At 52.4% G+C, this 15,278-nt stretch overlaps 5 protein-coding genes across 5 annotated transcripts; 3 read left to right on the top strand and 2 right to left on the bottom strand.

Moving 5' to 3' along the window:
- Positions 1-568: 568 nt before the first annotated feature.
- B0T26DRAFT_742498 (uncharacterized protein) lies at positions 569-2,502 on the bottom strand (the record flags this gene model as incomplete). Its single annotated transcript, XM_060444126.1, has 5 exons — positions 569-596; positions 883-1,098; positions 1,152-1,743; positions 1,886-2,316; positions 2,396-2,502. The coding sequence occupies 5 exons, from the start codon at positions 2,500-2,502 to the stop codon at positions 569-571; spliced, it is 1,374 nt and encodes a 457-aa protein (XP_060295400.1).
- Positions 2,503-8,071: 5,569 nt separating this feature from the next.
- Positions 8,072-8,423, top strand: B0T26DRAFT_719470 (uncharacterized protein). The gene has a single exon (XM_060442424.1). It carries the CDS (start codon positions 8,148-8,150, stop codon positions 8,382-8,384), a length of 237 nt encoding a protein of 78 aa, XP_060295399.1. The 5' UTR covers positions 8,072-8,147; the 3' UTR covers positions 8,385-8,423.
- A 29-nt stretch (positions 8,424-8,452) lies between these two features.
- B0T26DRAFT_678333 (uncharacterized protein) lies at positions 8,453-9,256 on the top strand (the record flags this gene model as incomplete). Its single annotated transcript, XM_060440217.1, has 2 exons — positions 8,453-8,539; positions 8,615-9,256. The coding sequence occupies 2 exons, from the start codon at positions 8,453-8,455 to the stop codon at positions 9,254-9,256; spliced, it is 729 nt and encodes a 242-aa protein (XP_060295398.1).
- A 2,278-nt stretch (positions 9,257-11,534) lies between these two features.
- Positions 11,535-12,908, top strand: B0T26DRAFT_784003 (uncharacterized protein; the record flags this gene model as incomplete). Its single annotated transcript, XM_060446754.1, has 5 exons — positions 11,535-11,627; positions 11,820-12,341; positions 12,592-12,744; positions 12,791-12,792; positions 12,848-12,908. The coding sequence occupies 5 exons, from the start codon at positions 11,535-11,537 to the stop codon at positions 12,906-12,908; spliced, it is 831 nt and encodes a 276-aa protein (XP_060295397.1).
- A 542-nt stretch (positions 12,909-13,450) lies between these two features.
- B0T26DRAFT_754116 (uncharacterized protein) lies at positions 13,451-14,874 on the bottom strand (the record flags this gene model as incomplete). Its single annotated transcript, XM_060445791.1, has 6 exons — positions 13,451-13,698; positions 13,753-13,929; positions 14,206-14,377; positions 14,467-14,555; positions 14,611-14,647; positions 14,728-14,874. 6 exons carry the CDS (start codon positions 14,872-14,874, stop codon positions 13,451-13,453), a joined length of 870 nt encoding a protein of 289 aa, XP_060295396.1.
- Positions 14,875-15,278: the final 404 nt, after the last annotated feature.

Here is a 15,278-nt window from a genome sequence, read left to right as displayed (position 1 = left end):
AGCCCGAGGCGGTCCAAGCCTGGCGTAGCACGACCCGGTTTTCCTCGGAGGGTGCTCCGTTGCATCGCAAATAGGGAAGTTGATGCTTGAGTGGAGTCCAAGGGAACCGGGGAACTGGCGCTGAAAATTTCTTGGCCCCTGTATTTGGCGGCCCGCGAAGTCGAGTGGGCCCCCTAGAGACATTGACGAGCCTTCCCTAATTTCGAAAACTGGGGAAGCAGTGGCTTCCCACACGTGCAATTTAGCCTGAATTCCGTGGGCGAGCTGCATACTGCACCATACCCCAGCCTTGGCGCCGGAGGCGTTTTGCCAAGTCCCGCAGACAAAAACAGGACACTTCCCGAGGAAAGGGGCCTGGGTCTTTTCGCGCTAGGATGTTGATGGCGGACGGCCTCTGGCAATGTTCCGGTTGACCGCCGCGACGGAGATGGCATCCGGTAGGTTGGTGGGATAGAGCTGGGGCTACATCGATCATCCAAGATCTTCTCCTAGCGAGTGCAACTCTCTGTGAGCTACCTCATGACACATGCGCAACTGGTTCTGCTCCTTGTGTCGTAGAACCAGCTGCTTAGTCTGAAACCCTGATGGCCAGGAGTCTGGAAGACGATCTCAGTCAAAGACAATGCATCAAGACGCAATCAAAGAATCAAGGAATCGGAGAAGAATATCATTAATCATTCACGAATTACTACTAGGTGCGTATGCATCCTAAGCTTTTGTCCTCACTTTTCCTGCTTTTGTCTTGCTTTTCCTGCTTTTGTCTTGCTTTTGTCCCCAATTCATTGTCAAGCTTAGAGCTGGCTTAGCTTTTCGTGGTGCGGACTCACGAGCTTGGAGATGTCGCGAAGCTTGCTGCGGCTACGGCGCCTTGGAGCGACCAACCGTGGCGGCACTCCCTCGAGAGAGTTGGCCACAACGGCAAGGGCACGAGCGGCTGCCTTTGCATTGATGGTAAGCGCCTCCCAGTTGATGTTGTCCAGGTCATCGCATGCCTGATGGTAGCACGGGTCCCAAGGGGCATCGGCACCCGTGAAGAGAGCTGCAACGGGAATCCCGAGGTTTACAAACCCAGCGTAGTCGGAGCGGCCGTCGAAATCCCTAAGCAACAAAAGTCAGCGAGCATCACCAGGGGCCCTGAGGGATTAGCATACGAAAACTCCACCGTCTTGCCCTTGGACACGAGGTAATCTTGGAGGAGCTTGGGACCAATCCCGCTGTTGTTGTAGCTCGAGATCTCATACTTGGGAAAAGGCGAGCCAATCATGTCGTAGTTGAAGTAGTACTTGATCTTGTCCGCTTCGGCCGGTGACAGCTTCGCGGTATAATAAGATGAGCCAATCAAGCCGTTCTCCTCGGCTCCCCACCAACCAAACCGGATCTTGTGTGGGAAGCCCTTATACTTCTTGACCGAGCCGGCAATCTCCAGGATGGCCGCCGTTCCACTGCCGTCGTCGTTTATTCCAGGGCCTGCCTGCACGCTGTCCAGATGCGCACCCACCATGACGACCTTGTTTGGATCGCCTGCCTTGGTCTCGGAGATGATATTCCACGACTCTCTTTGTTCGGAAATAGCGTCAACGAGCAGGTTGACAACAACATTCTCGTTAGCCTTCAGCCGGTCTATCCATGCGTTTCCGACCTCTAGCGGGATGATTCCGACCGGGACCAGCTGCCCGATGTTCTCAGCACCCAAGGTAGGGGTGGGGTAGTCCGTTCCAGGCAACTGGTTATACAGTATGACACCTTCAAAACATCAGCGCATGGTCAAAGAAAGTGCGCTTTCCAGGTGGAAAGGGGACACAAGCTAGAAGAGGGGAGAAAAGAAAAAGGGAGAAAAGAAAAAGGGAGAAAAGAAAAAGGGAGAAAAGAAAAGGGAGAAACCGACCCAGAGCGCCATGAGCTTTGGCAAACTTTAGCTTGTCGGCTACGGCACAGGTGCCGCGCTTGACCAGGGCGAGTTTCCCCGTTGCGTCAATGCCGTCCCACTGTGACTCGATGCACATGGATCCGGTGGCGTCGTTAACCGGTGTGTTGATCAGACTGGCCGTAATGCCGCCGGGCAACGGAGTGGCGGGGTTGTACTGGGGGCTAACAACAAATACGTTCTCGCCCTCCGGGCCCGTGACAGAGATGTTAAGCGTCTGGTCAAAGGTCCAGGTGAACGGCTGCACGAATGTGTCGAGTTCCCGGGCGAAACGCTTCTGCAAACGCTCTAGGACAAAGTCGAGGGATGCCTTGTAGCCGGGAGTTCCAAAGGCTCGGGTGCCGCCATTGTCGCGGGCGATCTTGTTCAGGTTCCATAGCACTCGCTGCAGTCTATGAAGAACGACCGGGTGTGTCAGCGATGTGCAAAGCCTCTTCTGTCCTTGCTGGGTAGTTGGGGGGTGGCGCTTACTCGACTGTGTTGATGTCGGCTTCGGCCTTGTCTGCCGTCAGAAGCTCTGCAGCAACCCTCGCTGATGCGAGCAGCAAGACGGACGCTGCCACCATGGGGAACTTCATCTTGGCCGTCTTGGATGGATTTGATGCTCGTCGGGTGGTCAATTGCCTGCGAACACGGCGTACCAGCAGACACAGAGCCCGCTCCAAGAAAACAAGCCACAGTTCGATATCTGGAGGCAGTGTGCAGCACAGTTCGATATCTGGAAGCAGTGTGCAGGTCCCTCGTAATGCTTGGGGAAGGGGGTCTCTTGTAGGAACAGCTCGATTATGGTGGCCAAGAGGGCAAGGAGATGGCAGTTAAGGACCTGCCTTGTTTGAACGAGGGGATGCACCACAGCCGAAGCTCAACGCAGGAAACGGACGGCGCAGCTGCAGGACACTGACGAGTGATGGTCGATGTCGGGCTCGATAAACGACCCAGGCACCGTCCAGCAGCATGGAGAAAGGTCGAGAAGAGCGCGGGGCATGCATCGTCGCACAAATAAAAGTCCAATCGTGGCCATTGGCGACGGCAGGAACGATGCCAAGCGGCCAAGACGTTGTGTTGAGGGTCTTGGCAGCGACGATGAGCGAGTTACTGATTCGCCGACACAACCTCTATCGTTGCCCCAAAGGGCAGGTGCAAGCTTTCATGGCCCGAACCGCCACCTCGTTCGCTCGGTCTCTCCTTCCTCGGTCGGCCGAGATCCGTCGTAAGCTGCGGGTGCCTGCACGTCGGAGTAGGCCAGGAAGGTGTGATGCGGGACTCGAAGACCGGGCGGTGTCGATCTACATGTCGAGCTGTCGGTACCTGCCGACAAAGGGTAGTGGGCGTACCTGCCGACAAAGGGTACTGGGCGAAGGATTGATGACGAAAATGCCGGCAAGCGTATTGGATAACTCTGGTTTGTAGCAAAAGTCTCGGCGGCCGTCTGTTGGTGGGACTATGGTCGGTTCTAGAATCTCAGATGACGGATAGCTGCTGCTGGTTTTCGTTGCTCATTTCGTTTGACTAGATTGGCCAAGAAACGCAAGGCACACACCAGTGATGCAGCACCCAGTCGATTACTTCATCGTGCTTCTTCCGACGCGCACGCTCGCGACCAGACACGCCGCCGTGCTCCAGAATGCCAAAGCAGATCTCCCTCAAGGCTCCAGAATGCCAAAGCAGATCCCCTCAAGGCCCCAGAATGCCAAAGCAGATCGCCCTCAAGGCCATGTGTGCTCCAGATGTGCCAGTAACTTCGCCGAAAACCCCAGTCGCCCCGTTCACGCCTCCAAGCAGAGGTTCTGCTGCTCCATCAGCTGCTGCCAGGCCGTGGATTATGATGATCAACCCTCTCCTTTGGTCAGTTCGTACCTTTCTGAGACCCAGAGCCCATCACTTGATGTAATCCGCTGTGCTTCCCAGCCTGTTGCGGGAACGGGGTCGGGAATATCTGCTTTCAAAATTGTGGCATTCGTGAGACAACAGGAGAGTAGTGAAGACGACAGCAGATTCCCAATGAAGATTAAGCTTGGTCACCTATGACGACGTGGCATCTATGCCGAGGACTGACACGCATTGGTAAGTGTTGCCCGTGTTATTTCCCCAGATGTTTGATTCTGCGCCAAGGTCAGGATGTGCTATCGTTTATCGGTTATGGGCGGATGTGCTGCCGTTTATCGGTTATGGGCGGATGTGCTGCCGTTTATCGGTTATGGGCGCGACGAGCAGGCACGGGTTGCATTGCCGCGGGTGTTTCCGATGGAGCTGCAATGCATGGCAATTAGTGAGGATATTTCAACGCGACAGAGGTTGGGGTTTGAACGTATCTTCGGTATCGTCTATTTGCAATCAGGCAATCAGGTCTTACATACGCCATCGTCGCCGTGAAGTCGGCCTCTCGTTCAATGCTTCGCCGGGTCTCAGGTGATGGACATCAGGAAATGAGTTCGCCCTGGTTCGAAATACTCCATGTCGCGTGAAGAACAGGCGGCTTTCATGCTCAATCTCGAGGCCACGCGGTCGGTGATGTAAGGCCGGGGGTGGGTTTGGCAACTTGCAGGTCTTCGACCTCTGTTGTTTTGACACCTGTCGGCCTTCGTTGTCAAATCAGACTCCCTGGTCTGGCTGGTTCCCACCTGCAAGTCCTTGTTTTGTCATCTCTTCGCAGTCGTGGCATTGGAGGTAATAGGTGCGACCTTGCAGGGGTCTGGGGGCGGAAAAATTGGGTGCCAGGAAACAGGGACTGCGAGCTGCAAGGCCAGGGTACCCGTTCTGCACTCAGACTCTGCACTATCGACACCCCCACCACTCAGGCGAATTTAAGGGTTGGCTTTGGTCAAGCTTGACACCCAGCTTGCAGGGCATTTGGCTGCTATAGCTCAGCCGAGCCTGTAAGCCTGGTAAGGGATTTTCTGGCAAACCCGCGCCCAACCAACCTCTCAGCACCACAGGTCACGCTGTGCCTGGACGAAAAAGAAAGAAACACGAAGACGAGCAGCAGTAATGGGTTTTCGGCCGAGAACCAAAATCCGGGAGCTTTTGCAGTCAGTGGTCTTTTCGACGTGACCTGGGGTAAGCTGATCTACCCGATCATTTCAGATATCAAGAAGCTTGCCCGCACTATCATCACCCCAAGAAAGCCTTCACCTCTCATGGCTTCAACATGGGTAACGTTCGCCAAGACTCGCCTCCGTCACTGTACTTCCGCCCAGTTACCTCGCCACTGATAGCGATATAGGCTCAAGTGCCGGATTTGAGTCATGATGTGCCAGGAGGGGGACGGCGAATATAGCTTTAGAGAGTATTGTGGCATGGATAAAAGTTTTGTTGTTACCTAATATGACGTGTTTCCCATCAATAAATGAGTTTACTGACTATCCAGCCATTTGATAATCGGTTGTTGGCTGTTTCCCTGACGTTGGAAGCAATGTCACCAACCTTGCCAATACTTTTTCCTGTGCTAATTTCGCTATATATACGAAAGACACACCTAGAGGACACTCCCGGGCTTAGTTAGTCCCCAGCGTTGTAACATATCCTAGATCCATAAGGGCTTCAATGGCCAGCATCACACACATTCCCCTATCGCTGGTTACATGAATGATACGTTTTTATATCTGCAACTTGGGCTCCTCGGCCGAAATTCGATACGGAAGGAGAGACGGTTAGCTGGAAAGAAAAAAAAAACTCGCTAGGGAAAAATAATACGAAGAGAGTAGTGATTTCCCCTTCTATGCCAAGACATAAAAAGGGAATTCAAGTTTGAGATTCGCGATTCGAAAATTCTAGTAAAATGTGGTTATACACGCTGCCACTTTTGAGGACCTCATAATAATGTTCCTTTAATTTATTAGAAATTATCGTGGACTCTAGGCCTTATATCCCCCTTGCCGCTAGTAAAGATAAAGATAGTAGGTGTCAACCGCACTACGAGCCATCAAGATTACACCGTAGGCGTGTTCAAATTAGCATCGCTACGGTATACCAACTTCATCAAAATTCTCCTAGACAGAGGTCTCCGGTGAAGCTTGCCTTGCCCCTCCCAGCGCTAGCATCAATTCAATCAGGCCAAATATGAAGCCTTATTTGACTGTATTTGAGGCCCAAAATGGTGTATTTATGTGTAAAAGGCTCTCTCTGATTGGGTGGGTTTTATTTGGCTTAATTGACGGAATTTGCCGCTCCACCAAAAAACGAGGAAATCGAGCCCCGAATGGCACGGGAAAAGGCCCTTGGCCTTCAGGATCCTCATTTACTCGCCCAAGGACGATTTTCGGTAGTAGGGAGGCTTGTCGAGAGGGTCGTGACATCAACGGTGGAGGCAGGCATGTTGTCGAGGACTCGGGAGCCAAGGAAGCAGGGAAATTGCTGCAGGAAGGTAGGATTCGGCAGTTTGTTTACAGCGGTTGGCGATAGTTGCATTGCAGCGGCACGGCGGCACTCGAATTCGGGGCATTCGAGGATTTTCCCGGGACCAGAAAACGCAGGGTTGGCCTTGGTCAGGGACTGAGGTGCCAGGAAAACCCGGAAAATTGGGCCAAAAAATGGCTCAACCAATGGGAAATATTTACAAATATGCAATTAACCTGACTCTCGATTTGGCCTGAATTTGACCTCTAAAACGGCTTATTTGCCTGCAAATACGGTTTTTTGGAGGTCAAATTGATTTGGCATTTATTTGGATTGGTGCTAGCGCTGGCCCCTCCTAAATATAAGCGAGTCGAGAGCAAGCGGTACTTGCTCGATATCACAGTAGGTATTAGCTGCGGGGAAGACGTAGCTACAGTGATGGCTAAATTGTGACGGCGCCAGCTTGCAGCACCTAGACGCTACGCTAAACCACCCTCTCAAAGGAACGTCAAAGTTGCAAGCTGCCAAGATTGCAACCTGAAGCACGGCCCTAGCCTAGGCTGCCATTTGGCCCCTACAGCCTTCCCCCCCACTATGGATTTCCCGCCTACGAGCCGATAGCTTAGATTTCACAGCCAATCCACCTCTCATTCCCTTGCTTACATGCTGCTCTTATAGATCACTCTATGACGGAGGGGCACAACACCTGCTACCATTACGTCAACACAATCTAAGAGGATGTTAGGACTGCAATTTAAGGGGGTTTGTGAACAAGAGGGTTGAGAGTAGTAAAGGTAACGAAGTCTAGGCAGCATTAGCACATAGCACAAATCTCCAGCTTGTAGCCAAGTCTCTTAAGCTATTTCGCCTCTTTACACCCACAGCGTGAGAGCCTGCGAGTCCCTAAGCCGTAGGTGGACCTTCTTATCCTTAAAACCCCGAACCTTAACTAACTGACCTCGACTACAAGACTCGAAGCTCTATCCTGAAAAGAAGAGGCTTATAAGCACATAATTACTATAACTGGATAGGTTAACAGAGTGACTTTATTAGCTAGCACTTAGCAGTCTCCAACAATGAAGTTATTCAACGTTATGTTAAGAGGTGCGTTTGAGATCAAAAGGTGGAGCTCTAGTCAACCGCGCACAGTATCTCGCCGGCCTACATTGCCATCAGGTCCGTACTAGACCGAAAGGTACCGTTTAGCAGTTAATTTCCCGCATTGCCGTATTTCTTCACGCAACGCCATCGTGTGCAGATAGGTAGGAAGTCTTCCACGTTGGTAACTCTCCACATCAGTACGCTTCGTGACGCAGCCGCGACGAGAAACGAGCCTCGGTAGCCGCTAGGTGATAAAACGCTCAGCTTCGTTTCTTCTTCCTCCTTCACCTTAGCAATTGCCCTCTCGTCTCCCCTCCGCACCGATTGCTGAGATAACTTGGAGTAGCAACCTATTGCTGGAACAACTTGGAGTTCCAACCCAGACTGCCAACTCGCCTCTCGTCTGGCCTCCACGCCCATTGCTGGGCAACTTGGATGCCACCCAAACTAGTGTGTAAGTTAGGGTAGCTCACACCGCCTTCGCCCTTCTTCCCCGACGTACATAACTTCCCCGGCCTCCTTGATCAGAACCTTCCCTCAACACAAAACTTCCACACATCGCAACGGTCACCAGCAAAGATCACAATCAAGCCAGCCTTGGTCATTTAGGTGAGCTCTTATAGCCTTTGCCCTCCTGCCCTCCTGCCCTCCTGCCCAATCATTCTTCACCTACACTGTCTCCCCAGCCGCCACCGACTTGCACGCATCAAGATTGCGCGGACCTCGCTATCCCCGGCACACATCCGCAGCGAAACTATTCGTTTTAATTCGGGTCATCCGGCACGGCATGTTCCTTATCTCGCATATCTTCTGCTCTTGCCACATCCACATTGCCCTCCTGCCACATCTACTAGCTTCTCACACCTGTCAAACCTGCCACATCTGCCACCCTCTCACACCTGGCGCACCTGCCGCGCCTGCCGCACCTCCAGTCACACCGCCCTCTTCAACATTACCCTCTTCAACATTACCCTTTTTTCAAATTTCACCCCCGTCACCTCGCTTCTTCATCGAAGCACCTTAATCTCGCATCACTAGAGCTAATTGCCCCACTACCACAGAGCAGCACACGTACAAGCAAAATCATCCAAGATGTCGAACATCACAAGTAACATCTTCTCTCATCGCGAGCAGGAGCTGCTTGCAAATGTCATGATCTGCATCGAGTCGTTCCCAATTGTAAGCACGCATTCCTCATTCTATTCCGCACAACTCGTCGTCAATGAGCTGTCGCACTAACCGGCCTATCTCCAGATCGACTTTACCAAGCTGGCCACCCTCCAGAGAATGACCAACGTGCGCTCGGCGAGCAACGCCTGGACGGCGGTGAAGAAGAAGATTGAGGACTACCACGGGCGTCGGGAGGACGCGGACGAGCTGTTCCATAGTCCCCCCAGGATTAAGACGGCCCTGCGCAAACGCCCTGCCAAGGTCAGCGCCAAAGACATAGAAGAGTACTCCTCGGAGTACTCGGATGACTCGGAAGACGTGAAACCCATCGCAAAGCGCAGCCGCAGCGGCTCGGCAAGAAAGTCGCGCGAATCCAAGCCGGCCCCCCCTGCGCCCAAGAAGACAGTCGTCGTAGATCTCGTGTCGTTGTCGTCCGAGGAGGACAAGAAGCCCGTCGTCAAAGTCGAGAAGCAGCCCATCCTCCACACGCCTGTTCTCGATGGGCGTATCCTCCGCGGCCCTTCCGATACGGCTATGTTTCTCGATCCGGAGGCGTACTCCCTGCCCGAGCAGAAAGGGGCCCTGCTTCCCAAGTTCGCTCACCCTCCTCGTGCCCCTGCCGTTGCTGCTACCCCGGCCCGGGCCAGCAACGACGACCTCGAGGAGCTCGACGATGACGTGATTGCTGGCCTGCATCTCATGGCCAAGACTCAGGCTCGTGCTTAGCCCTCGGCTGTTATGAGGGATGAGGCCGTTTCCAAGGGCGGGGAATCTTCCCAGTTTTTGACGGTCGGCCAGGACTTCAACCATTTGTGTGATGATCAAACAACTACGACTACACGTGATCACGATGGTGGGCCGGTTTGCAGGTTAGCGGGTTTTCGTGTTGGCTGTTTGGCGTTTTATTCGGATGGGATCGCTTTTCGGAGATACTCGAAATCTCCAAAGCCTTGTAAGGGCGTTCGTAGATTTCGGTACAAATCGATTCTTTTCCCACAATGAGATAAACACCTCCAAGGAATGATTTGCTATGACTCTAGGGGCCGAGATAATAGCACTGAGCTTGCCGGGGTCTTCTGTTGGTTGGTGTTTTCAATTGGCGGGTGTTTCTGTTGGCATTGTGGCTGTTGCCAAGTAGGCTAGGCCACTTCGGACTGACGCCCTGACAACCGTTGATGCAGAACTAATTCCACCAGCAACGGCCCTGTGATTACATGCTAGAACTCGCTTTTTTTCTTCTTCTGCGGTACATGACCTTTACCACCTTTTTTTACTACTTTATGCGTGATAGATCCTGCTTGGATGTTCACGTTGGTGGGAAGGTTCACGATCGTGGGAAGGTTCACGATCGTGGGAAGGTTCACGATCGTGGGAAGGTTCACGTTCGTGGGAAGGTTCACGTTCGTGGGAAGGTTCACGGAACCTGTGGAGGTCTAGGATTTGTTTATTCTTCATGGCCAGCTTACTCCCAACCAAATCGCGCTACTTTTCTCCATTCTTGTGCACCCTGCTTGTAAAGATCCCGAGATATGCGTGAATATAGCAGGGTGGACGGCTGGTCTCTATTCGTATGATGTGCTCTAGGCTGTCGAAACGACCCCCTGTGCGTGTTCGCTATCCTCGGATGATCGTTGGCTCATCAGTTAATCGGTGGAGATATGTGAGATATTCTAAACTCTCCTCTAACGACGTCACTCAGCCCACACCATGATATCTCGTTCAGAGACCCATTAAATCCCATTATTCCTCCTCATCGCCATATTATGCCGAAATAAGATCTTCTATTCACTTCGCAGATCTCCCCATATTGGACTACTGTGCACCGCTGCTCTCTGGTCGTTTACAGTTAATGTCCAGAAGCAGTATGCTCCGAGGTTTGCTAAGGAGTGATTATTTCACATGGCAACCGAATCTCAACCCCAGTCCACCACGGCCCCTAGGTCCCTCCGTCAAGTTCCATTCCACTCGCAGTTTTCACACGGTTAGCTGAGACTCGCATATGTCGGCATTGGAGTGTGATGTTTCGTTTCAGATACTCAGCCTATCTACATTCAGTGCTATTAGGTCTGATCCTCGGAGGAGCTGGGAAACATGGAGCAAGCTTCTCGTGCTATGGGAGCCGGAGTCTGCATATATTGCAGGGTGTCGTTGAGAAGGTATACCTGCCCTTTGTTCACCCGGTATTGGAAACTGGTCGATCCAGAGCACCACGTTTGGGATAGCTTGGGTATTGCAAAGCTGTTCCTGTTAAATCCGATGGAGTCTCGGCGGAATGGAGAGAATGGTCTTTGGGACGGAGAACGTATCCCCTTGGATAGATACCGTGATCTGAAAGACAATGGCACATCCACCAGCGTTCGAAGTGAGGGGTAAGGGAATGATATCTAAATGCTGCTGGAGGGCCAGCTTCCAGGCGGCAAGTACACTGCAGGCGGTGCATGCGAAGAACGGCTAGTGTGACGGTGGAGGTGGGGGCTGCGTGGAGCGGTATTACAAGTCATAGAACGAGGGAACAAGGTGTATTGAGGTATCCGTTTGTCCTCAACTACGCAATGTTCATGCACCATGTAGCAATGGCCAGTATCTGGCACCCAAGTACCTAATACCTAATTAAAGGGGGTTGTTGTGGTAGATACAGGGTGTCTGTGACAGTAGGTATGACTTTCCTATCCTTCACCGGGGATGAAATTGCCCAAGAACCGGGTGATCTTCCTTTTCCACCAGCCCTAGCCGGACTTTCCGTGTTGGGCTTCCCTCAAACTGCAAGCTCACATCGGCAATTACCAAACGCAGTGTCTCAGGTAAATCATGCACCGGTCCGTCCTGCCATGCCAGCCCTGATCTGATTGGACCGCTGCGGTTCCAGCTACCAACACACAGCTCACCCAGCTCAAATACTTTTCCCTCGCAAATATTTCAAAGAAAGGCTGCCTCAACAAACACCCGTTTCTGCTCTTGAACTGAGAAAATAACCAGCCCCATCATATCATCTCGGTCAATCAAAATGTGCCACAGCATCACGAGAACCCTTTGCCGCGTCTGCGAAAAGCAGATCGGCGAGCCTCAAATCGCCCAAATCCCCTGTCTGCCGCCTACAGTGCGGCCCGCGTGGTGGTCTGGCGCCGGACACATGGAACAGCACCGCGTCAGGCGTTTCAAGAAAACTACCGGCCAGTGCAGCGAGTGCACACAGGCAATAACATGAGCCGAACTGGTAAACTAGATGCTACCATCTCAACTTACATGTGTCAAGGACGTTGATTGTGGCTAACGACGTATTTCCCCCCAGGCCGGCTCCGGTAGCAGCGGTTACAATCGCGACTACCGCGATATTGCGTCAGCGAGTCTGCAGCTCCAACAAGATCTAGACATCGCGGCTCTGGCCCGGGGATCTCTTCTGGTGCGGCCGCAGCGACGGCGACGAGGTGAAGCGGGACCGGGAGATCACATCGGTCTTCATGGCCAACATAGCCTCCGACATAGCTTTGACGAAAGTCGAGTCAAGCAGTTCTTCCGCGAATACGGCCACGTCAACGACATTGATGTGCAGAGAGAAGAAGAGGCCCCACGAGAAGCTTGTCGGATCTTACTGGAAAATTGTACACGTCTTTTCCGGTATTGGCCTTCGACTGCCTGCCTGATTGCCGGCCCCATAACGGTGTTGGGCCGCCCACAGTTTGTCCAGTGGGCCGACACCATGGTGCCATATTATCCGAACCTAGCCGAGGACGGCGTTGACCGCGGAGAGCTCGCGATCGTGAGAGTGGAGGTGTTGGATTCACCATGGTACCGGTACTGGAAACGACAGGGCGTAACTATACGCCGAAAACTGGTGGTTCAAGTGATGGATTGTTCTGTATATCTTCCTCCCCCTTTCTGGCAGTGCCAGAAAGCCCCCTTTTTATACTGCTATTGTAGTAGCGAAATATGTAGCGAAGTAGGCCGCGAAGTAGGTCGCGATTTAGACTGCGAGGGAGGCCGCGAAGTAGCTGCAAATCCTCTGCCTGGCTCCTTCGAGGCCCACATTCCAACAGGAGGGTCAAGGGGATGGTGTGATACAGAATACGGAGCTGGGGAGCTACATTAAGAAAGGATGTAAATTGGAAGTGTCCTACGAAGAAAAGAGTCTGGTGATTTATACAAAAGAGAGAGCACAGGGCGGGTACCCTATACAGAGTAAATGCGAGCACGGCAGGACGGTTGTGAGCACCGGGGTATGTGGCTCAAATGCTCGGGAGCCACACTACTGCGCCTTGACAGGGGTATGTTTACCGTGTCCCAGATGGTGTGAGCTACACATTGAAATTTGTATCCTAGTACCTGGGCCGAGGGCCGTAATGCAGAGGACATGGGTGCGGCTCTCAGTACGTACATGTAAGATTTATGGCAGTGCCCTAATCAAGGTCCTCCCGGTCTCCACCAAGGCGATCACGGCAGAGCCCATTGTTCTTGTCTGGTTGCATGGGAGACACCTTGCGGGCCGGAGAGGGAGGATCTCCGAATTGGGAGGATGGGCACCGCAAGGTTGAGGCAGAAATAGAGCAAGCTCGGGTTCTTGCCGACTCAGTTCTCAAATGGCAAGCAGAAGAAATGGAGCGACGACCGGGAGTTCTAGCCGCCGAACACGAGGGATTCATGATCTATGTGGCTGGCTCGTGTATTTTATTTCTTTAGGACGTTGTGGCTGTTGGGTATTGATGTTGGTATCGGGAAGCAGTCAAATGTCAAAATTCACCAGTGGTAACAAGTGGAATGAAGTTGCTCGGAGCTTAGCCACAATCAAATTCCTCACGAACCATATTCATATTGCTTTATGACGAGGAAATTACCCTCCAGTCGCCACGCTAATACAACAAGATTACAAAGGTCATACATCTATGAACAATGTTGTTTCAGGCTCAAGACATAGTTGTGGGTGTATCAGTTCCGGTCTAGGCTGCCATCGCGGAAGATATAGGCGAGGTGGTAGTCCTGATTATGCACGTGTTGGGTAGCACGTGTTGGGTAAGGACGAAGGGTCTGAGGGTGTGGGTTGCTGTGAGATCCCGTCATGGTCGATTTAATAACCTTCCACTTCAAGAGGAGCGGCCGCAGCGTTGGTAGAGTGGCGCTGATGATGGAAACGTCGGTTTCGATGACGGTCCAGTACACAACGGGCGCCCGAGTATCTAGTAGTCGAGCGTAAGGCGAGGATTTGTGAGCATTGATGACGGTATACTTACATGTCCAGTCGAGCTCGGTGTTGGACGACTCGAGGACGGGGACGGTCAGCACGCAGCGGGCAATATCCGCACCGATAACGAAATAACCGAGAACAAAGACGGTCACAACCTGGATCTTCGTTGAGGTCGACATGCGAAGGTTCCAGATCTGTGGCCACGGCATCGTCAGGATAACGACTTGAAGAGTAGAGCGTTTGTTAGGACAAAGTCAGTGAAAGCTGCAATGCTGTGGGGAGTTGCTACTCGCCATCTGTCAGTGTATCTGAGAGGCTGCCAGCCCAAAATACCTTGGCCGAATCAATGCATCTGCCGTCAATGGGCTCTGTGACAGGGCGCCAGTTGACGCTGATGGGTATGCAAATGACTAAATGTGCGAGACATGTACATCTCCGAGTCAGTATTTGAACAATGAGCCGTCTCTGGCGGCTGTAGAGCGGCTGTAGAATGTCTTACGCAAGTTCGCGAAGAAGATGCCAACCGTACCGATCGACACGATGGCAATCATGGTCCAGGCTGCGAATTCAAATATCCGCGATACAGAAAATATCTTTTTGTAGAGGAACAAGATGCTCAACTTGGCCATACCCAGCGAGATGGCGACGACAAATTCCAAGACCCATAATGTCTATGAGGGTCCAGAGTCAGCAACGCGGGCGAGTCCAGAGACGGAGTCCAAAGAGGAGACCCGAGTGGAGGCAGCCTGGTCAAACATACCTTGGCAAATGCCTCGTATTCGCGTGGGTGCTGTATCCGGCCATTTTCACCGAGCTCTAGATGGTTGCCAACTCCGCCAAGGTAAACAGCTAAGAGCCACGATGAACATTTACATAGCATGACAATATAAAAAACGAAACTCACCCAGTAAAGAACAGACCGACACGGCGTACCCAAACACCTGTAGTTTTGTCAGGGGCATTTAGTAAACACGAACTTCAAAGGGTCAAACAGGGGGGATAATCAGGAATGCATCCGTACCAAAGACCCCATGATCAAGTAGTCGTCGGCCTGGAGCCGAAGCCTCTTGAGCGAGACGCGGGTATAGACACGGAGTCCGACAACAAGGGTAGCGATGAGCGGCATAGAAATGGACAACCCAATGACGGTTGTCTGCTCGCTGGACATGATTGCCGTTGTTTGTCCCAATTCTGCAATGCGTCCCACATTGGTTCCCCTCAGCTTCCTGTGTTTGCTGTGTGCGAAGAGAGTCGTCATTTCACGTGCGCTCTCCACAGCAACGTCATGATGATGAACGTCATGATGATGATGTCCACATGCTAGAAAGAAGAAGTCAATGCAATCGCATCGCCCCCACCCTAGCTTTCGTACTTTATGGTCATATCGTGGGAAAGTGGGCTGAGTAAATCTTATAGGATTTGAATCTTAGGGATTTGTCTATCCTGGGCTAGGCAAGCAAGGGGAGGCAATCCTTCAACTTCAAGCCCCGGCAGAAGCTAGCATCACGACCTCACTTGCTGAAGCCTCCTAGTTGACAGACCCGAGCTAGTGCAAAGTTATTCCGGGCCCGC

This window comes from Lasiosphaeria miniovina (assembly GCF_030549165.1).
Source record: "Lasiosphaeria miniovina strain SMH2392-1A chromosome Unknown B0T26scaffold_5, whole genome shotgun sequence".
Taxonomy (NCBI): Eukaryota; Fungi; Ascomycota; class Sordariomycetes; order Sordariales; family Lasiosphaeriaceae; genus Lasiosphaeria; species Lasiosphaeria miniovina.
The sequence above is the reverse complement of the archived record's forward strand: the minus strand, read 5'-3'. Positions and strand labels throughout refer to the sequence as shown.